Below are 22970 nucleotides of genomic sequence, written 5' to 3'. Positions count from 1 at the left end.
TCACTGAGAAGGCCAACAGCCACTTACATCATCGGTGTCCCTCATCAGAGACAGTCAAATAAACTAATCCAGACAATGTCTTGCTATCCTCAGCAACTCTACCAGAGAGCTGATCAGCAGTTAGGAAACAAGGATTGAGCCCATTCAGTTCCATGGGCTGTTAAGGAAAATTATTCTAGCATGACTCTTGGTCTACAATGGAATGTATCAGAGGTGTGAGGGGGCTTTGTAAAGGCCCTTATACTACATGCATATTGTATTAAGGATTACAGTGAGGGAATTTTATTAGACATGATGGATATCTGTACAGGAGTTCTAATTTCTGATCTATTTATAAGACCAAGTGATGGTGTGCTAGGTAGATGCTTTTGGGTGCTTATTCTTAGCCCTGTCCTTATAGGGGAACATTACTCAGCTGGCTTCTTAATCCTTTGTCTATCCTGTGATCCTGGGACTAGGCATTGTTGTATCTAACACAGGATATCTCTTACTAGTGGAGAAGGGTGGGCTCACCTCTTCCTAGAACTCCAAATTGCAAATGTGTCTGTGAAGTGTTGGGTGAAGGGAGGTCTGGCATTGTTTATTACGGTTATTAGCATGGTAATGCAAGGGTCTGGATTTTAAGATGTAGATAAACACCCTTTACTTCCCTTCATCCCTTTAATCCCTCCCTGAGATTTAGATATCACTTAGGTCATACCTAATGTCAGTAAAAACACATCTTTTTTAGAAGTAAAGAGATGTGTGGTTAGCTATCTCACTTCCTTAAAGAGCAGCTTGAGTGAATCTCTTATTAAGCACTGCTCTGCTTGGAACACTCCCAGTCTCCTTTATCACGTATATCACATCTAAGCTATGACTTATATGGTGTACAGTTGACAATTGTCTCCTCTGTGACTTCAGTTAACATCACTCCTTTCCCATAATTAGGAAGTTCCAACCTTGCAGCCTCCTCTGCTCCAGGCTTGATGGGCACTCGCTTTGGTTTCTGCCCATGCTGTGACTGTCTCATTGAGATGGAGCCTGAGTCTCCTTGTGGAAGACACCATGCCAGGTTCCATCTTCCAACCCCATTGCTCTATTTAGTGACTTTATGTATTGATACTTGATATCTCTTTCTTATTCACCATGTAAGCAAAGGCATCATTTACCTCACCTATTGATAGAATGCATAAATACAGCACAGTGCCTGGAAGGTGATGATGGGGGCTGAGGGAAGATGAGTCTGATACAGAAGACCAAGAATAGATTGGAGATGTACTTCCAAAGTGAGGAAGGGGGCACAACCAGAAAGAAACACAGGGGCCCAACTAAGATGTATTCAGATAGAGTGATAGAGCATTTGGAAGGAATTGGCCCACACGATACCTTCTCTCAAGACCAGTGTAACTGACTTTGAAGATGTGGTATAAGGAAAGCACTGAATGAACATTCCACATGGCAACCCTACAGAAACAGTGCAGACATGGACTAGGTGTCACAGCTATACAAGCTACCCACAATGCGCATGACTGTAACCCAAGAAATGACAACCCCCGGGGAGAACTGTAGGTTTAAGAGAGGCTGTCGGGCCATTTGCTAAACAAAGGTATCTTCTTAGCCTCACTCTAAATACATTATACAGCACACATTTCTTTTTTGCATTTTTAATAAAGCAAAACTTGAAAATGAGCAGCAATCCTTTTATTCCCCCTCAGAAAATCTGCAGTGACCTGCTTGCAAATAATACCCTGGAAGTATCCCAGAAGAGGCTCTTGGTTCATTAAAATAATCAGCATATTCTGATATGCATTCGTCCCTGAAATAATAACAATTCACTTTCAATAAATTAATTATGGTTTTAATGAGCAAAATTTACATTTATATTTTTGCTTTAAGATCTTCGTGGGAGGCACCATCCTCACCCACATGGTGCCACCGAAGCACAGACTTCTGCAGGGGAGACCACAGCTGCAGACGGCTATGCAAACCCTGCTGCTTTAGAAATGGAGAGACTGGGATGTGGCAAGGGGGTCAGAGAGCCCAGTATGGAAACTGAGCTCCCTTCTCACTTTGTCTTCACGAGTAAATCATTTAGCCTCTGCCATTTGTAAGTGAAAACTATCATAGTACCAAACTCGGGTGGAGGGGGGTGTTTAACTAACTGGAACACAAAGAAACCCATTTGAAGAGTGCTCTGGGACGTTAGTACCGGTTGTTGCCAATGGCAATGGCCATCATGCAGGTCTGATGGAGGTAAGGGGAGGGAGCGGTAAGAGAGATACCCATGCCATCTTCACATGGCCAGACAACTTGTCCTGAAAGTGTCCACACAGTTTCTTTAATCTCCCTCACAGATCTACTTAGAACCTTGGGCAGCGCACAGATACTTTTAATAAATGCTACGCAGCCTGCGTTGGCCAGAATGCTCTGGGGACCAGGTGTGTGGTGGCTAATTGAATTTTCTGCTTGATGGAGAGGAAAGCAGTAAATGCTTTTGGTTTGAAGCTCTTGGCTGCAGATCTTTCTAAAATGTATTAATCCTTTAACTTGCTTTAATGGAACTCACTGAACAGATTTTTTTAATTTTTTTTAAGAGTGAAGAGTAGACCTTACTAGGAGCTATGTTCTGCATCTCCAGCTCTCACCCTACAGTGCCTGGGTGCTGAGGAGGGACAATCAAACTGGAAACCAGCCATGGACTCCATCCACTCGGCCCATTTGCCGAGTGTCCACCATGTGCTTCGCACTGGAGAATGTGTCTTATTTTATCCTTTTTTAATAGTTCAAATTTTCTCTTATTTTTATTTTTATTATTATTTTTTAAAATTAATTAATTTTTCTGTTATCAGCTTCATACAGCATAAATTCTTATCTTGATAGTGAAATGTTTCATTGAGGCTTGCTCAGTAATTGAGTAAAACCAAAACTTATTATAAGCCACAGTCATTCCATGCTATATGTATAGCCTCCATGGTTCTGTGTGTTGCAGTCTGTTCATTGCTTTATATCTAGAATCTACTTGTGGGTGAGTACATACCATGTTTGTCCTTCTGGGTTTGGGTTACCTCCCTCAGGATGATTTTTTTCTAGTTCCATCCATCTGCCTGAAAATTTCATGCTGTCATTGTTTTTCTCTGCTGAATAGTACTCCATTGTGTATATGTACCACATTTTCTTAGTCCATTCTTCAGTCGACAGGCATCTAGGTTGTTTCCAGGTTCTGGCTATTACAAATAGAGGTGCTATGAACATAATTGAGCATGTATCTTTGTGGTATGGTTAAGCATTCCTTGGGTGTATGTCCAAGAGTGGTATGGCTGGGTCTTTAGGTAGTTTGATTCCTAATTTTCTGAGAAACCGCCATACTGATTTCCACAGTGGTTATTTTTTCTTGACTCTTTTGCCTTTTCCCTTTATGTTGTAATGTGCAGACAATGATAAATTAAAGAGGCCCCTTGACTCACTGGAAATTTATATCCTCATCAACCTTGCATAAGTAGATACTGCCACAAGTCGAAAATGCAATGAATATTCCAAACCTACTGAACAGCATAGCTTAGTAACACACAGCAATGCTGAGTATCAGCTGCTGGTCCTGAAGAAGAATGGCTCACTGGGAGCTGTGGCTAGATGTCACTGTCTGGGCGCTCAAAGGAGAATTGACTGTATCAGATATGGAGACTTGGGGGAAAAAATCTGAATCCACAGCATGGTTTTCTATTGACTGTCTATTGCTTTCACACCATGGTAATATTGAATAGTTGTAAGTCAAATTATCATGATATATAATCTGGTTAACTGAGTCCAGATTAATGAAGTCTGGGTGTAACTGCTAATTTGAAAAAGTTAGGAAAGCATGTGTGAAAGGCATATGCTATGAAAGTATACTTTCTGGTAGACCAGACAGAATCCTTCAACTCATGACAATGTGTGAGACAAGATAAGTTGATAAAATAAATAATAGTTGCCTTCTTCAGTTTTTCAAAATTATAATTTGAGCTCATTTTGTCTGCCTTGCCCTTGGTTACATTCTAACAACACCATACACATGTAAGACACAGTATTATATATAATTAGATGGCATATAACCAATGTGTTTACCTATATATACACATCTATAATAAGATATATCTCCAAATACAGCTTTGCAAATTACTAAAATTAAAGTTTATGGGTAAATTATATTTTCTATATGTTTCAAACAAAAATCTTCAGAGATAGATTTCATGACCCATGATTACTTGCTTGATTCAGATAACTACTAGATAACTACTATTTGTTTTCCCATGAAGCTTTGCTCTAAGCTTATCAACTGCACCCTCCCAACTTTAGAGAAACCATGCAGAAAACACTCTGACGGCTTGGAAAATCCCTTGGATTTTAAATAAAAATTTCCATGAGTCTTAAATTGCTCTCTAGTTAGCAAAACAATATGTATTATTGATGGGATTAAGAATTTAAATTTTTTAAAAGTCTCTTTTAATTTGCAGCACAGTTAAGTTGTACTTTATAATTGAATTTAATGACTTCATTGCAAGTGTCTACAAAGATTGGATGATAAAGAGGGTCTGTTCTCTTGTCCCAGCTATGGCTCTATTTTCGTGTGCGTCTGCCTTCTCTGTGATCACATAACAATTTCATACTCTAGTACAGAACACATTGCAGTCTAGCTTTACCATTATGAAATTCATGGTGCTCTACCTTTTCTCTTACCCATGAACTTGTTGAGGACACACCTTAGGCTTTGCTTCTTGCCATTTTCCTCAAGTGCCTACCTGCTCAATTCACGTTTGCAACTGGGTTATAGTCCATCATTGTGTTTTAAGTCACAGTGGCAGAGTCTTGTATAGCTAATCACATTGCACCCGCAACAGAGAAGCAGAAGGAAATGGATGGATGCACGGATGCACGGATGCACGGATGCTCAGCTGGCTTTCTCTACCTCTTACATTGCCTAGAATCTCCTGTATAGGGAATGGTGCTACCTAGTGGGTAGAGGTCTTACCATCTCATTGAACAAAATCAGGATATATTCCCCCATAAGCATGTTCAGAGGCCCGTTTTCCGGGTGATTCTAGAGTCTGTCAAGTTGAAAATTAGCACTATCATACTGAATTATTGAAGAGGTTAGGCCAAAAGTAACTTTAAAAAGTCACAAGTCATTCATAGCCGGAAACTGTCTATTGAAATTCTTGGACTTTATAATTTTTATATAACTTCAATTTAACATTAAATTTAAATTCATGATAACATGGCCCAGGGTAAAAATTTCAGGGATCTAAATATATTAAAAATATATGTTCATTCTCCAGATCATTATAATATTTCTTCAAAATATTTTTTTCTTCCTTCCTTCCTTTGTTCCCTCCCTTCCTTCTCTTTCCTTCCTTCCTTCCTTCCTTCCTTCCTTCCTTCCTTCCTTCCTTCTTCCTTTCTTCTCTCCATTCTCCCTCACTGTCTTTGTCTCTATCTCTGTCTCTCTCCCTCTTTCCCTTCCTCCCTCTCTAGTTCCCTTTACTTATTTATTTCTCTACACTGGGTATTGAAAATAGGGCCTGGTAGACAACACCACTGAGCTATATTTTCAGCTTCAAATCTCTCTTACATGCCTTTAGGACTGAAATTGTGAATGACTCGCCAGAAATGACAAAACATAGGTAGTTTTTCCTGTGAGAAATGTAAAATAAATGAATGAATGAATGAATGAATGAATGAATAGAAGAAAAAAGAAGAGTGATTTAAGAGAACAAAAGGATACAAAAAGGAATCAAAGGAGAATTGCTTAGGAAGACATGGCTTGCAAGACTGAAATGAACATCAATTCACTGGATCTCAGGATGAGGCCTTAGGAGACAGTGAGCGCCCAGAGAAGGTCCTGCCTGAACGGCACTAAGGACTGCTATGCACAAGGCAGATTAAAAAAAACCAAAAACCAAAAAACTCTTGCTCTACAGAAAAAGGTAAGAGGGACTGGGATGACCTCCCAAGCAAGGTTTCAGCACATAGGAACCAGGCAGCGTACTATGATGGGGAAAGTGCTAAGATATGCATCCCATGAAGCAGACTGCACTCCCCACCTTTAGGATCTGAAGATAATCACTTGCTTGACACTGTCTCCTCTCAGGCAGACCCTGAGAATATGTAAGGTGGTCTCACTTGTTTCTACATCCTGAAGGTCTTTGTCCAAGAAGTATATTTTTAGGTGTTCATTTAGGGGCTGTTGAGGAGGCTCAGCAGGTAAATACCCCTGTTGCCAAGTCTGATGACCTCAATGTGATCCCTGGGATACACATGGTAGAGAGAACTCAGTCTTACAAGCTGTTCTCCACTTCCACACAGGTGCAATGGCGCGCACACACACACACACACACACACACACACACACACACACACCCCAAACGAACAAATAAATACATGTAATAAAAATAATTAAAGAAGAGACATTTACCTAGGCTTGGAGATATGGTTGTAGGTTACCTACAAAATTATTTTGGATTACCTACAGGAATTTCAAATTGCTTCCCAGCAAAGAAACTCTCGTCTTTAAACATCAAAACAAGCCAAACAATAACAACAAGAACTTGGCATCCTTTACAATATTTGCACCTTGGTTTCAAAACAGAGTCTTGTTATGTGGCCCAGGCTGGCTACAAACCCACCATCTTCTTGCTTCTCTTTCCCAAGTTCTATGACAGACAGCAGATAAGACCTGCATTTTCAGCTTGGGTCCCAGGCATATTTTAGGCGCGGTGTATTTGGGCATAAAGTCTGTTTTCTTGGCATGGAGCTTTGCTTGCTGGAAGATGAAGAGTTATGTTTCCTCAATACTAAACTGCCCACTTCGGTGCTATTTATTTTGTAAAGTGATCTTGCTTTTACATTATACCTCCTTGTCAGGTTCTGTTTGTCCATCCTTTAAAACTCTATTTCTTGTCAATACAATTGATTGTTAGGACTGGGAAAATTATGATACCAATCTTCTAGTTTGCTGTATTTAAAAAAACCTTGTATGAGTATACAGTCAATTTGTATTTAATACCGTCAAAAGTAGCAAGCTATAATAACGACATATTATTATAACAATGACACTATGTTCCTTTTCTTTAAAAGTCAGAATATTTAATCATCTGAATATTGCAGATCTTTTTTCAATATGCACTTGTTTATTACAAAATGAAACTCTGAAATTTGAATGTCCAACTCGTAAATTATCCTATCTTGACTTTATTGCATTCACTATAGCCAGATTAAAAACATATGAATTACATCATACATTATCACGATGCAATGAATTTTTTCTTAAACAGAGCAAACCTATTAAAACATCTTTTATGGTCACTTAGCTGAAAACATATACTTTCTTGCAAAGATGAATGTTTGTTCTGAAATCATTCTGAAATATCATATATTTGTGTGTGTGGATGCATGCGTGCCCACTTGTGCGTGTATGTGTGTGTGTGTGTGTGTGTGTGTGTGTGTGTGTGTGTGTGTATCCACACTTGGATGTTTCCCTGCCTATCCAAGCTTCAATTAGAGATTGCAAAGCATCTTAGGTATTGAACAAATATCAATTATGTCAGTGCCCTTGGTGTCAATCTGTATTGGAAATTTGCCATCTTTTACATCTTCCCTGATAGAATTTTTAATTAGCTGTTGATTCTGTCAATAATGGAATTCATTATTATTTTAAATATGATTTGTCTAAGCCAGTCCTCATCTACTCATCTATTTACTTTTTAAAACTGGTGCTAGTTGGTGCAATTGTTAAGCAGAACCCAGCATGCTCTCAAAAATAGGCCAGATTTTTAGCAAGGTACTTTACTACATTGTTACTATGTCCCATTGGTTATTAATATTTCATATATTTTTAAAAAGTATATGAGTAAATTAAAATTCTGATTTTTTTTCTACTTTTAAGCCAGTCAGGGCTTTGTTTACTGAATATCTACTCTCTACTAAGATGGAAGGAAATAGCCAGGTGTTGGTGGTGCACGCCTTTCATCTCAGCTCTTAGGAAGCAGAAGCAAGCAAATTTCTGAGTTTTGAGGACAGCCTGGTCTACAAAGTGAGTTTCAGGACAGCCAGTACTCACAGAGAAACCCTGTCTCACAACAACAACAACAAAAAACAAGAAAGAAATAACCTAGATGAAAGGAAATGAAACAAGTAGACATTAGCACCTATGCTTCAAGAGAATTAGGACCTCAGCATGAAGAGAAGACATGCAATTTACGGGAGATGATATGATAAGAAATGATTTAGGAGATAAAGATTCTCCCACGGTGCTAACATGGACTGTAGGTCTATGCTTATTGCTCTCTAGTATTGCCTCCCTGAGGGAGCAACTCTGCAGCATCTGGTTACTACCTGGCTGTCACAGCTCTTCATGCTTGCTCCCTGAAATCTGTACCATGAATTCTGACTGGTTCAGCTCGACAGAGTCCACAATGAGATCCTTCTTTGGTCTCAGAGAATAAGCGAAGGACAGTGTATCTCTTTCTCTTCCATCTCATCAAATTCAAAAGGCTAATATTTCACTTTAAAATATTGAAATGAATGTTCTTGAAAGGAAGTTCAACTGGTTATATTTAAACAAATGAAAGAGGATGAGACCAATCGAATAAAACAAAAACGAAAACAAAGCCACAAAGACAGCTCTCTGGTCCTGTGGCATTTTCATTCATTAATAAAGCAGATGGATTTCATTCATTGTATGGTCTTGTCTTTGAGGATCTGCTTTAGTGATGAACAGTTCTAATAGACAGGCCATTATGCTTCAGTGATCCAGTTCTACTAACCTATTAGCAGCTACAAAAGAGCTTGCATCTCTTGACATTTCATAGCTTCTGCAAACTCTTATTTCAGTAAACTAGATGGCTTTGTCAACCATTTGTTCAGCCTATTCTGTCTCTGAGTTCCATATAAGCAATTATTCACTTAAAAAATAAAATTTAAATTAGGGTAACAGCATGGTTTTATATATTTCCATCCATCCATCCATCCATCCATACATACATACATGACATGCATTAACAACCATTTATTATTTATTCTGCGAAATATAATGTATTAGTGAGAGAATTAAAAGAATGATTATGATGTGGTCCAAACCCCAGGACAATAGAAATCTAGTCATAGATAAAGTATGTTTGAAATTACAAACATGCATAATTCAGTGTAGACAATTTCAAAATCAAAAGACAATACTGACAACAACAGTGCAAAGCTGAAGCACAGTTCCAGGTACTTTATCATAGGAACTTTGCAGGAACCCTGAAGCTTAATAATGCTGTGATGATTCAACATCACCCCAAAGAAGCTGTCAGAATGGCATGTTCAATAAACTGTGAACTTGCCTTGAATGAGAATGAGCCCTGCCGTCAGACAGTGTTGGGTTCTAAGCCTGCCTCTTCCCTATGCCCTCTGAAAGGTTATACATATTTTTCTGAAACTCTCTCATTCTTTGCTTTCTCCTTCTGGAGGGAAAGGAAAAAGAGAGAGAGAAAGAAAGGAAAAAAGGAAGAATAGAAAGAAAGAAAGAGAGAGAGAGAGGGAGGGAGGGAGGGAGGGAGAGAGAGAGAGAGAGAGAGAGAGAGAGAGAGAGAGAAAGAAAGAAAGAAAGAGAGAGAGAGAAAGAAAGAAAGAAAGAAAGAAAGAAAAAAGAAAGGTTGACTTAGCCCCCTTCCTGGGGCTAAATGTCAAGAAACATAAGCTCATAACTCCTGGATCTGTAATACTTCTGTACACAAATATTTCAGCTAAGGGGCATTCAACCTATATTACTGACCTATTCACTTTAATCTATAATATTTAACAATCTCTGCTCTAAGAAATTATATCTTGGGACCGCAGAGATGATCCAGTGGGTAAGAGCACTAGCTGCTCTTCCAGAGGACCGGGATTTAATTCCCAGCACCCATGTGACAGCTCACAACCGTCTGTAACTCCATTCCTAGGGAATCTGGTGCCTTCTAGCTCTTTGGGAATGCAGACACGTGGTGCACAGGTATGCATTCAAACACTCATATACACTGAAAAAAAAAAAAACCTAAGAAAAGTCATGATTTGACAAATCATTAAATACTTGTTAAGTTCCTCCAAGAACATATGTATGTATAATGTTTTCCTAAACAATCCTCTATTACTACTGTTGCTTAAAAGTGACCTGTTGTTGAAGTAGACCTCTAGTTCATAGCACAAAGCACTCCAGCTTTCTCATTTCTCAAAGATATCAGAGGCACAAAGCAGAAAGAGAAAGGGCTTTTTGAGTCTGGAAAAGAGGTCATATTGTTATTATTATTAATTATTATTATATCATTATTAGAAATTAGTCTGAAGCCACTTTAAAGGCATAGTAAAATCATTAATTAAATTATAGGGCAAAGTCAGGTGGGTAAGAGGGAAGGGAAGGGGGATAAAACATCAAGTCACTTCAGTTTCCACCAAAGACTAGCTTCAAAGTGTGAGCAGACCAGAATTAAGATCTCCTTCATAATGCAGCACATGGAAGAGAGATGCAAATGTGAGGGTTTCATGGGTTTGGTGGCTGTGGTTACAAGTGTTTCCTACAACCACACACCCTGTGCACTTGGAGGAGCTGGCAGGCACTCTGCCCATGTGTGTCCCTTCTCCTTGCATTTGTTTTCATGCTGCCAAGCCCTGGCTGCCAACCACACTCCCTCGCTACTGTGCTGCCGCCCAGTGCCAAGCTCGCTACCACCGGTGATCAATAAGAAATGAGGTGATGCTTCTTGAATGGACGTGTCTGGCACCACTCCCAGCTGGGCCAAGTCTGCACTCAAGTTGGCCTTCTTCGTTGTAATGGGATCCAATTCAGTAACGTTCACAGATGGCGAGGCTCAGAGCATTCCAGGCTCCAAAGGCTACCGAGTGGGTAAGTGGGAGCTCTTATCCCCAAAGCAGGTTGGAAAATAACACCCAGTGCCCAGAGTGAACCAGGTGCTGGCTTCGCAAACACTACTTCTCATTTTCCCAACAATCAGAGAGACAGACAGCTTTCTCACTCCTCACCAGATGACAACCTTAAAGCTTGTGGATATAAGGTTGTATGGTATTATGTGCGTACCCAGTCAGGTCTATCACCAGTGCCCTACCCACTCTGGGGCCTCAGAACCTTTCCTTTTGGCCACATGTATCCTCTAGGCCAAAGGTAGGCCAAGTTGGTTAGAAATGTGGCTATAATGAAAAATCACTCAGCAAATGCCTTCAAACTATATGTTCTCAGGTTCAACTGCAGAGCTCTTATGTATCTGGAGTATATTCCTATCTATATTGGTATATGTATATTATCTTTTTATCTGACAGGGTTTAAATATCTAGAGTATATTTCTATCTATATTAAACATTCTATATTATCTATATATTTTACATATGGCTTTTCAACCTTGTCAACCTTGACATAACTGACATCTTAGGTAGATACCTTTTTATTTATTTATTTTTTTTGAAGAGGGCTGCCCCACACATTGGAGGATGTTGAGATATGTCTTTGCTTTCTACTTCATAGATGCTAACAGAACCTCTTCAAACTGTGACAACTAGGAAGTGTTCTGACCTCTTGGTGAAAAGACTTCCCCAAGTGAAGGAGACCCAGGGATCTTCAAAGTTTCTTAAGAAATATGAAAAAATCATATCCACAGTTTCTCATTATAAATCCCAGGCCTCAGTCATAGTTTCTAGATAAAGGATGTGCTGGTGGGGTGTAGGGAGGCAGGTTCTGGAAGACAATAAGCTGAGCACTCTTTTAACTAGGAAAGCTTGCCAATGATGTGAACACTACCTGACCTTGCCTTGCAGAGCAGATATGTTGTCATGGAGGCTTTCCAAAGCAGGATACAATATGAAATGTGTTCAAATAAGAAAAGATGATGAGACAGCATTCTAGAATATTCTTTGATTTCTAAAAATCTGATATGTCTGCACATTTAGAGCACTTTTAGTAAATTAAGTTTACTATTCCAATGTCCAGTTCCAAACAGGTCTACAGCAAATGTTCTGGAATCATTTAACTTTTATGTATTTATAAATTTTGGAATTTTTTTCTTCTAAAGATCTTAGCAATTAAAAAGCATTTCCCCCAAACAAAATGCATAAAACAGACCTTTAAGTATTGTTTTTGCCATTTCATCTCATGGTAAGAAATCAGGGGCAATATGAGGACATTCCTAAAAGTGTTTTACTACACACTGTAAAGACAAATGATAACACAGGGATGCTGAAATGTCAGTTCTAGTCTTCCAATGGCTTCTACCGGTCTACACTCCCCAGAGCTTTCACGGAAAATGTTCTCCAACTCTGCTACTGCTAGACACACTCTCCACTCAAATATAGCTCTCCACTGACACAAAATTTAGGGAGTTACCAGTTTGCTGATTACAGCAACTATATTTTATTTAACATGCGTATATTAAAACCAACGCCCTTTATCAACCAAATTTGAAGAATCTTTTCCCATTTAAAAAATTAGATCAGATATTCTAAGCATTTCTGAGAATCACTCTAAATAGTTTAAAGTCTTCCTTAGACTGGATTTAAACAGTGCTATGCATATTCTAATGTGACATGCTACTTCCGGATATATTCATACAGGAGCATTCTTTTAAAGCAATGCTCAAGGGGTACACTTCATAGAAGCTTCCCTAGATGACTATTGGAAAGTGTGCCAGTCTAGTGATTCATTTTATGTATTAATCCAGCTCAGCTGACAAGTAGCTGCTAATACAGCACTTCTAACATTGATTCAGATTCTATAAAAGGATTTTGGCTCATAAAAAATGCTGGCGTGGCAAGTGGATATAGGTGTTCCCATTGCCTGTCTATAGGAATATGGTAATGTGCCAAGTTTTGCTGGTGACCATCAGCATTTTTAAAAAGACAGGTGTTATGGTGATCAGGCGAAAGCGCAGCAATCACATCAAGCCATCCACATTGTGCCTGGGTCCTACTCTTTGCCCCTGGAAATCAAGAGTAACCCTGAAAGATTCCCGTCGAATAAAGGGTAATGGTGAGCTGTGACCATGACACTATCGTCTGTGCTTTTCCTCCATTTTCACACTCTACCTGAGCACTACAGTAATCAATGCCATACAGCATGACCTCTTCCCAGTCACTGAGGATGCTTAGTACCATGGAAACCAGCAACCTAATCACTTCCTTCTGTCAGCCTAAAAGGAGAGCTCGACCTTATCCCGAGAAACACCATCTAGTAATGTTTTTCATAACTTTCATATATTGGGATGATCTAATAAGAATCTACAAGTAATTAACTGGGTCTTTTCTAGCCAACCAAAGCCCCATTCAAATACACAGTTTTATCAGGATTCTAACAGAGCCATAAATTGGGGCATTTTGAAAAACTGGGATCTAATCCAGTCCATGATCTGATCAGGGTTCAGTGGTAATAATAAATTGGGACTATTAAAACTGGGAACCGCTCCAACATTTTATTTTGCCCAAACCCTGGGACCCGGTAAATTCTACTGCAAAAGACAGGGGTATTCATTGACAAGTCAAACCATGCTGAATTAATCATTTGTGTGTAACCATGCCAAAACATGGCTGTTTTCAACAGTTTAAATTGTGCCAAATATTAAGTTCAGTAAATAATTAATTATCAAGAGTCACTTGGCAAATTAAAAAAAAATCAACCTTATGGTTTCTTTAATAAAACATCTACTTCTTTTTGGTAAAATAGTGACAAAACCCTAGCACTTCATTTGTTGCTCCTGTGTATATCACAGTGCAATAAATATGTGGGTCACAGTTAAAATATTAATTCACAATGTGATCTTCCTCAGACGATCCTGTGCATCTTCTTTTTTTTCGAAAAAAATCTGAACAAATGTTGGATAAACTATAGTCTTATTCTGGTCTTCATTTCAATTTCCAGTAACATAAAAGTCCTCCATAATTAAATAAAATAAAGAGGGGTTGAGAATAGATTTTCACCCATTTGAATTCTCAAGCTATAAAATGGTTTCTTAATGTTGTTATACCTCTAAGATACATTTCGTTTATGTGAGGAATTTGCAGCTGCATAATTAAATCTTGGTTTGCCAAATATCAAAAACACATGTATTGATTCTAACGAAGGGAACACAAACAGCCCAGCCGATAAGGTGAGGGAGAAGCCTCTTGCAGTTCTTGGAAGGCGTCCTAAAGGAAAAGAAAACTAAGAACCTTGTATTCAGACACCGAGACCGATTAATTTTCCTCAATCTTAGCTTCACTCTCGCTGGCATTTTGTCCAGGTCTGTTGCTGAGAACAAGACCCATATGTTTTCAGTCTTCTCAGTGCTGAAAGCTGGACACATTGTCGCCCCCTAGTCTCTTCAGTTATCTGCTCAGATTCTAATATGATCCACACAAGTGATGTTTAATTAATGTGACCAATGATCTCCAAGCAAGCAAACCTTGGCATGGCGTAAGTGGGATAAGAAGGTCTTGGAATATGTACCTAACTTTTATGTCTTTAACTTTTTTATTTCCAGTTTCAGTAAGAGGCTGCATTTAGTGAATTTCTATTTCTGGGTCAATAATATGGGACTTTACTGGAAAACAGTCTTTGGTGTCAGTGGAAATATGTTAGTCAATACAATAATCCTAAATAAATAGGAGTGTGTGTGTGTGTGTGTGTGTGTGTGTGTGTGTGTGTGTGTGTTTGTGTGTGTAGGGGTATGTTTCTTCTTCAGCCTTTCTGCACCTGTCTTGAGACAATACTAAGAAGACAAATATTTAAGTACACAAGAGGCCCAAGACTTAAAAAAAATCATACTTTACAAGAGATTACAAACTTAGTTCTTAGAACTCAACAACTAAAATTAATGACATGTTAAAAACAATCCTGCTGTCAGCTCATGATACTAATTTACATAATCTGAATGTGTGGAAAATGCTAATTGAATTTAGCCAGGACAAATAGTCTTTGCATATAATATTGAGTTCATCATCTAGCAGGGAATAAAGACCTTTAGAACTAATGCTTTATTATGGCCTGTTTCACTGAAGCATGAACAAAAATGATGAGTTTATTTAATGCAGGGTTTCGTTGCATGGACCGTTTGATTTGGGTCAAGAGGGGACACGTCATAAACTCAGGAAATCGAATGGGGGATGAGAAAATCCCACTACACAATCTTGAGTGAGAAACTTGGCCTTGCAAACTCCAAGAAGAGTGTTATGTACACTACATGAGTCAGCGCCTTGGCAAGTTCAGGAGAGCTTGCTTTAGAAATTCAATGTGATTCTTCTGGACTTAGATTTTTCTCAGAGTCTAACATCTGGAAGAGACCCTAGAGATCATCCAAGGAAAAATTTAGCATTAATGATGCTTGTGATTATTTTACTTGGTATATGGCTTAATGTATTTCATTTGCAAGAACTAATATTTTATTTATTTGAATATTGTATGCATATAATTAAGACAGGGAAGGAATACATCAGTGATTGAGGTTAATAAAATTCTAATATTTACCTGATGAACTAAATCTAGTCATTGGCTTCTTATTAGACATTTTAAGTGTCAACAAACTCACTGTTTCATAATGTATTCTAATGTTTAGGGTGTTGCTTTTTTATAATGCTCTACTAGTATCTTCAAGTACATAAACAGATTGATGAGTAGGTAAAGCAAAAGGGGATGAAAGTGGTGCTGTAAGTATGTATGTTCTCTCTTGTATCTGAGTTACTCAAACACACAATGCCAGCTGAAGTTCCAACTGTGTCTCTCCAGGTCCTTCAGTGCTGTTCGTGGATTGTAGTGTAGAGTACCAATCTCTATGTGCAACAGAGACTCAGCCAGAGCAGGTGTGATCTGAGCCATGTAAAACAGGAATTATTTTCCTTCATTTTGTACATGAACTTCCAGTAACGCAGCCTAGGACGGATTAAGTTTTTGGCAGGCACATCCTCATGTTGACTCATGCTCCACTTACCCTCAACTAAAACCATCAGGCAAAGTTCTTCATATATTTGGTATTAAGTCAAACCTTCCACATCCTGTGTTTGTACGGCTCATTTCTGGGCCCAAATGTAAGACTTTACATTTATTCCTATTAACTTCTTCCTATTTGATTCTCTCCGTTCTTCTAGATGCCTCTGTCATCATATATACTGTCAACCTCTTCAATGCCTTGGCATTCGTGGCTGCTCAGCAGGCCACCATCACTAATGTCAGTACTCAGCAGGACAGCATTAAAATAAATGTTCAAGAAAAACTATTCTTGCATGCTTATATAGATGGAATGCTCATTGGCAATATTCAGGCACAATTTCTCATACAACTAATAAACTTTTCTAGAGTCATGTTATTTAGCAAACTGGGTATTTTCTGCATTATCTACAAGATTCTGTGAGATGATAAAATATCTGACACTCAGAAAGTTTCCCTTATACTATGAATTCTTGAGGTTAGAAAGGTTCTCAACCTTGCATTATTGATATTTAGATTGGATAATTCATTATTGCAGAGGATGGATGCTGTATGCATAGTAGGATGTTTAGCAATTTTTACCTAGTAAAAGGCAGCAAAAACTCCCTCTCCCTCAGTCTTTTACAGTAATGACAGTCAGAAATGTCTCTACACATACCAAACTTCCTTGGGTAAGCAAAATGGCCTCTTCTCATTGAGAATCAGCACTCAAGACTCTATGTTTCTATGAACTAATCTACTCATCTACTAATCTACTTATTATATGGTTTTGTTAACAAGGTCATGATAGAGTTATAGGTAAAGTGTTCGCATACACCAATCATTCCTATATCAGGAATTACATATGCAGCTAAATTACAAAAAAATATGAATAATAAGGAAAATAACATGACAAATAAATGGAATGGGGATAATATGATCCTCATGTTTAGAACAAAGGTTAGATTAATACTTGGGCAAAGATAGAATAAGAATAATTCCCCAAGAATTGTGTGGTTTGAGGTAATCTATAAGGATGTTGTACCAGGATGCTTATCAAAGTTTATCTGGAACAGTAAAAAATATGTAGGCAGAACAATTGTTTGACAATAGAAGACAAATAATTTATTATGCTAATCACACAGAATACTCAGCAGTGTTCAAAAGGACATGTTTTAAAAACATAAATGGCCTGGGAAAGTATCTGAAGTATCATGATGTGAAAATATAACTATGTTAACTATGCAGCATGGATAGCAAGTTTCCAAAGGATAAGTAGGTATAGAAAACAGATTACAAAAATATTAACAACAGCTATGGGATTGTGATATAGTTATTTATAATTTCAATAATCTTTATATTTTTATGCTTCCAAAATGTTCTTTGTGAGCTTTTGAGCTTTCCCCACCCCTGTGATATGGGGTGTTAATTCTAAAGCAATGTTTCTTAACATGTGGGTCAAAGCTCCCTGGAGGGGTCAAATGCTTCTCTCACAGGGGTCACCTAAGACCACTGGAAAACACAGATGCTCACATTATGATTCACAAGAGTAGCAAAATTATAATTATAAAGTTGCAATAAAAATAATTTTATGGCTGGGGAGTCACCAGAAGTGTATTAAAGGGTCGTAGTGAAAGAAAGGTGGAGAACCACTGCTCCAGAAAACATGACTTCTACTGGCCTAGGTACACTGAGAAAGACTCTTCACAAGTCCTGAAGAGCACATTAGGTAGGTAGGATGCTGCGGCGAGGCACATGAAGGAAGGACATCATATTTGTAGACTGGGTCACTCAGTCTTCTTAGGGAAAAATTCTGTGTAGTTGGTTTCTTTTAAACTCTTTGAGGGCCTACCACCCAGCACCCAAATAAATACATGGAAACTAGTTCTTACTTATGAATGCCCCGCCTACGCTTGGCTTGTTTCTAGCCAGCTTTTCTAACTTAAATTATCCCATTTCTCTTTAATTATGTTTTGCCTCTGGGCTTTTTACCTTTCTTTATGCTATATATATCTTTCTGTCTTTCTTACTCCATGGCTGGCTATATATGGCTGAGTGGCTGACCCCTCACATCTTCCTCTCCTTCTCCTTTTCTTGCTCCTTACTCTCTTCCCTAGATTTCTCCTCCTATTTATTCTCTCTGCCTGCCAGCCATGCAAATCCCTCTCTTGCCTAGCTATTGGCTATTCATCTCTTTATTAGATCAATCACACAGCTTTACAGAGTTAAACAAATGCAAAATAAAAGAATATAACACATCTTTGCATCATTAAACAAATATCCCACAGCATAAATGAATGTAACACATCTTAAATTTATATTTCACAACAATCCTGTGTATCATTTTTCATAAAATAAGAAGGCCTGATGTCCCAGCTGCATCCTATTTCTCCAAGCCAGTGTTCTGTGTGTTTGAGAAAGCCAAAGAATCACTTCAGATTTATCTATTAAGTAAACAACAGTTCCTGGACTGCAACTCTCAACATTTAGATTCTTCAGTGTCAGGTGGGGCTCGGGGGTCTTCATTTTTAGAAGCTCTTTTAGCAATTCAGTTGGACATGTAGTCCACAGACTATGTTTTATGGTTTAGTTTAAATTTTTTTCCCCACCTCAAGCTTTGGTAATTTCTTCTTGGTTGTGCAATGAAGGAAGTTGATTTAGACTTTCATTGGTGTATTGGTAAACTGGTTTCTTTTTAAAAAAAAAATCCATTTGAAAAGTACTTTCTTGTATCTGTGTACCCATTTCAAAGAGCCAATGGCCAAAGCAGCTCATCCAACTTTTGAAAGTTTAAAAACTGGTTCTGACAAACTGTTATTACCAATGCTACAGAGTATGTACTTTATTTAAGGGCTTTAAATACTTTGAAAATGGTTAATGGAAAACTATTACACCCCCCCAAAACTATGACAGAATTAGTAAGCAATAAGACAACATGACTCATTTCAAAGAAACAGATTTTGATTATATTAAGAAGAAAGGACAATAAGAGCATTTATCATTACTTTCTATTTCCATTTTCCCTCCATAGCAACTAACCTTAAAGAACAGTACACTTGCTGAGATCTGTGAGAGCTGAAACTTGGTTTCCTATGGATGATGGACAGCCAAGGAACAGTACTCCAGGGCTGTGAGCAACACCACATGTTTAGCCTCCATCTCCACCTTCCGCAGTCCTCACGGTCCTCAACCACTGAGTGTTGAAATGCCTTGGCCATTAATTCTCAGCACCCAACCCTAAAATTACCCCTTCAACTTCTTCCTCAGTGCCCGATTGAGACAATATTGTCTGGAGGAAACCTGTATTGGATCTGTTTTATGTGTTCATGTGTGAGAGGTGGCAGAAGGGCAGGCTAATAGTACAGTTCTTTCAATATTTTCACCAGACATATTTTAAGAATATTGGTCCTGAGGCAAATTTACAGCTTTGCTTTTAAGAACGAAACTCCCTCAGGTGCCTACTTCCTAAAGGGAGAACTAGAAAGGAAAGGAAGTCTTGCTTAAAGACAGCCCACCTGATTTTATGAGTTATCAATTTTCTAGCTGGCCCACAGTCCACCCGCTCCTGGGAGATTTTACCCTCATCTCAAGCAAGCACTGAACTGCAAAAGTTGTCCAATCTGCATTCTAGCTAACAGCTCAGATTCCTGAAGATGAGGCACGGGACACAGTCTCAATAAAAGAAGTCAGGGGAGCAGCACAGATGTATGATGCAGGCTCCCAGCACAGATGTCTCTTGCTAGTGCATGCATTGAAGTCCGTGCCTGCATTACATTGACATTCCAGGATTACAGAATCCTGGGCTATGATGGCGAGTACCTTTCTTGTATTTAGGGTAGCTCATTCAGGTGGATAGTCAACAACAATGCAGCGCACTTGATTTCCTTTTAACTGCTCTGGTGACCCTGGAACCAGAGCTTATCAACTTCTCAAGAATGAGAAAGGACTAAATAGCTTCTCCCCCCTCCCTCTTATTGGTAAAGTTAGTCTTCTCAAAATGGGAATTGACTGCAAGATGGGGTTAAAGGTTAATAGGAGATACTTCAGAATACTGTGAGCTAGAAAACACGGTGAATAGATGTGGTTCTCTTAGTACATACACTACATTGGGGAAATATAAGAATGGACTCTTAAAAACCATAAGGATAAACTTAGCTAATGAGCAATTGAAAAACTGGATACACTGGACTTCCTCTGAGAAATCACAAACAAATACGTATGATTAGATCCAGCTCTGCCTCGTCTTAGTCTTTCTCTGAGCTTTATTTTGTTAGGAAGGCAAAGAATTTGCAGGAGCTGTATGACTATTCAATTGCATGTTTTTAAGTCAGATATTTACACATCTACTTGGGAGAAGTGCTAGAGTTAACATCAAAGATGTGTGAAGGACCTCTTGTTTAGATGGAACACAATGCTCCTCAAATAGGAGAATTCGGCCCTCACAAACTACCATTACTGCTGAATATGAAACAGGCCCTTTAACAGCATACTTTTCAGCTTGCTGATAGCCTAATAAAAGACAGTAGCTTTTGAAAAATGGAGGACTGGGGCACATGTACTTCTCAAATTACATGACCCAAATGGAGTTAGCAGAATATAATTAAGAAGGGCATACAGCAGGCTGTCAAAAATGAGGAACAGACTGGAGGAACTTGAGAGTTCTAAACATCAATATCAAAATGACCTTTGGATTAGCAGAGGAAAAAATCATTCTTTAAGCCATGGGAAAATTTGCATTGCTGGAATCAGAACTGGGAGCAGCATCGTATGGGACTATTGGTACCACTAAACTGAAAACACAACAGTGATTTCTTCTTATAAATATGATAAAGATTCCCTGGGAAGGTGGGTCTCTTTGTCAGGAAGGTACCAGCCCTCTGCTATGCTTCTTAAAGTAAAATCTTTCCTGTTGGTTACTGGGAGTTACAAACTTAAACACAGACTCCATAGTCCATGAAGGGAAGGCTCTGAGTATTTGCTTACCTTTCCCTCTCTTCTTTCATTTTTTCCAGCTCTTCTTCTCCCTGGTGCCCAGGCTTCTGGGTACCTTTCTGCTCCACCTTTCCCACCTTATCATCTTTCTTCTTTCCGAATCTAGAAGGGAAGGACAAAGTTCATCCCTTACACTTTTTCTTTGGCAAATGAAAGATATGAATGCCATGAGGCCATTCAGCTAAGTTCTTTATTCTAAACAACACAAGAACAGTAGCATGAAACAGAAGTACATTTACAAAGATTACAAAATCAGGAAAATAACACAGTTGCTGAATTTCTATTTTTTCCTTTCCCCTCTTTCTTTCACATATTTTTGTATCAAGCATAGCGTTATGTGATTAAAGGTGGACAATTATGACTATTAATCAATGAAGAATTAAAACACAGAATGATTACCATTCAAATGTAACTAAAAACTGAACAACTTTCTAATGAGACCCTCCAGAACTTAAGTCTATTGCCATTTTAAGGTAAAATAAATGAGATTATGTAATTACAGGTAACAAGGGACCTTACTGAATACTCAGTTGAATGCTTTCCTTTTATCAGGGAAGGCTCAAAAGCTCTGGGGGGAATGGAGTGGGGCAGGGGAGGGTTCTGAGGTTCTGAGCATTGACACTTCCTACTGGTTCTGTCCAGGCCTAGGATTAGGACTTGTCTACACTGCATGCTGTTCTCTTTCTTCCAGGTCACATTTACTCTACAATACAGCCCCCAGTTCCCAAGTTGCTTTAGGTTAGAGTGATTAGCACATCTGTCACATCTGTAGCTAACTGCACATAACAGCAACTGTGCTACATTATAAGAACATCACATTTCCTCAGCATGTGTAGGAAAATGACACCCACACAGCTGAAGTGAAAGAAGGCTGTGGCTGAACTCTAACCAGGACCTGTCCATAGTGTGACAGTCCACATGAATGAAATGATCAGAGGAAAGTCCATCTGTGGAGCACATTCTTCAGTGTAGGCAGAGTCTTCTTAAATCTTTTTACCTTTAAATATTTATTCCTTTTCTAAAATTAAATATCAAAATTTAACTTTTTGGTCTATCTTTATGTCCATCCATCCATCCATCCATCCATCCATCCATCCATCCATCCATCCATCCATCGTCTGTCTCTCCACTCATCTACCTACCTATTTGCAAGCTGGGAGTTCTTACAAATTAGCTGGGCTTAGCTAACTCTCTTCCCCTTCCCTTGTGACAGAAATTAGAATCTCTTTATGTGAAGATGTGACATAAAATTTGAAGAACTAGAACTACAATTTAAAAAAAATTCACCCAAAGAGGTCTTGTTTGTGTTTCTTTTGGAATTCCTCTTTGGGTTGTGTTTCAGTCGTGGAAGGGGTTGCTAACAAATGGCAACAACTCTAGCACCCGGGAGGCTCAGGGCTCAGCTAAGCCTGCTGCCAGCATGGTGTGGCCACAGAAATGCCTCCCAGGCTTGACCCTTCTCCCTACTTTTCAACTTACAGTTTCAGTTAACCAGTATGTTCTCATAAACTACCATCACTCACCCTTATCATCTGTTACAATTTCCTTCCTATGTCCAGTCTTTCCTGGGACATTGGTCAAGTGTCAGCCTTAGTTTCATTGGTTAGCTCCAAGGTCCTATGTCCATATATAAAATGTTTTGTATTTTATGCAATGTACTTTGATCATATTCACTCCCAACTCAACCCTCTAACACCTTCAAGTTCCTCCACCTATCTACTGCTCAGCTTCATGCTTTATTTATTTGGTTTTTTATAACTCATTAGTACTAATTTGTGCTGTTCATATATACTCCTGGGTGTGTAACCATCCATTGGAGAGGGAAAACTGTCTTCCTTAGAATCCATCAACTGTCCATAGGTTTAGGGCCTTAGTTAGGGGTGGAGGCTCACAACCCCCTTTTCCCTTCATGATGGGTGTCCATAGGTTCAGGGCCTTAGTTAGGGGTAGAGGCTCACAACCCCCTTTTCCCTTCATGATGGGTGATGTTGTTCTGTATGCTGTGAATATGTGTTGCTCTGACTGGTTGAAAAATAAAGCTGTTTGGCCAATGGTGAGGCAGAATAAG

General features: G+C 38.8%; 1 protein-coding gene across 1 annotated transcript in view; it reads right to left on the bottom strand.

The window, feature by feature from the left end:
* Positions 1-22970, bottom strand: part of Pard3b (par-3 family cell polarity regulator beta) — a 993910-nt gene that overhangs the window by 179694 nt on the left and 791246 nt on the right. Inside the window, 1 exon segment of the mRNA XM_036173329.1 lies at positions 20894-21004. Within this exon segment, the coding sequence (XP_036029222.1) occupies positions 20894-21004 (111 nt within the window).

The sequence above is a fragment of the Onychomys torridus genome, chromosome 23 (assembly GCF_903995425.1).
Source record: "Onychomys torridus chromosome 23, mOncTor1.1, whole genome shotgun sequence".
NCBI classification, from domain to species: domain Eukaryota; kingdom Metazoa; phylum Chordata; class Mammalia; order Rodentia; family Cricetidae; genus Onychomys; species Onychomys torridus.
The sequence above is the reverse complement of the archived record's forward strand: the minus strand, read 5'-3'. Positions and strand labels throughout refer to the sequence as shown.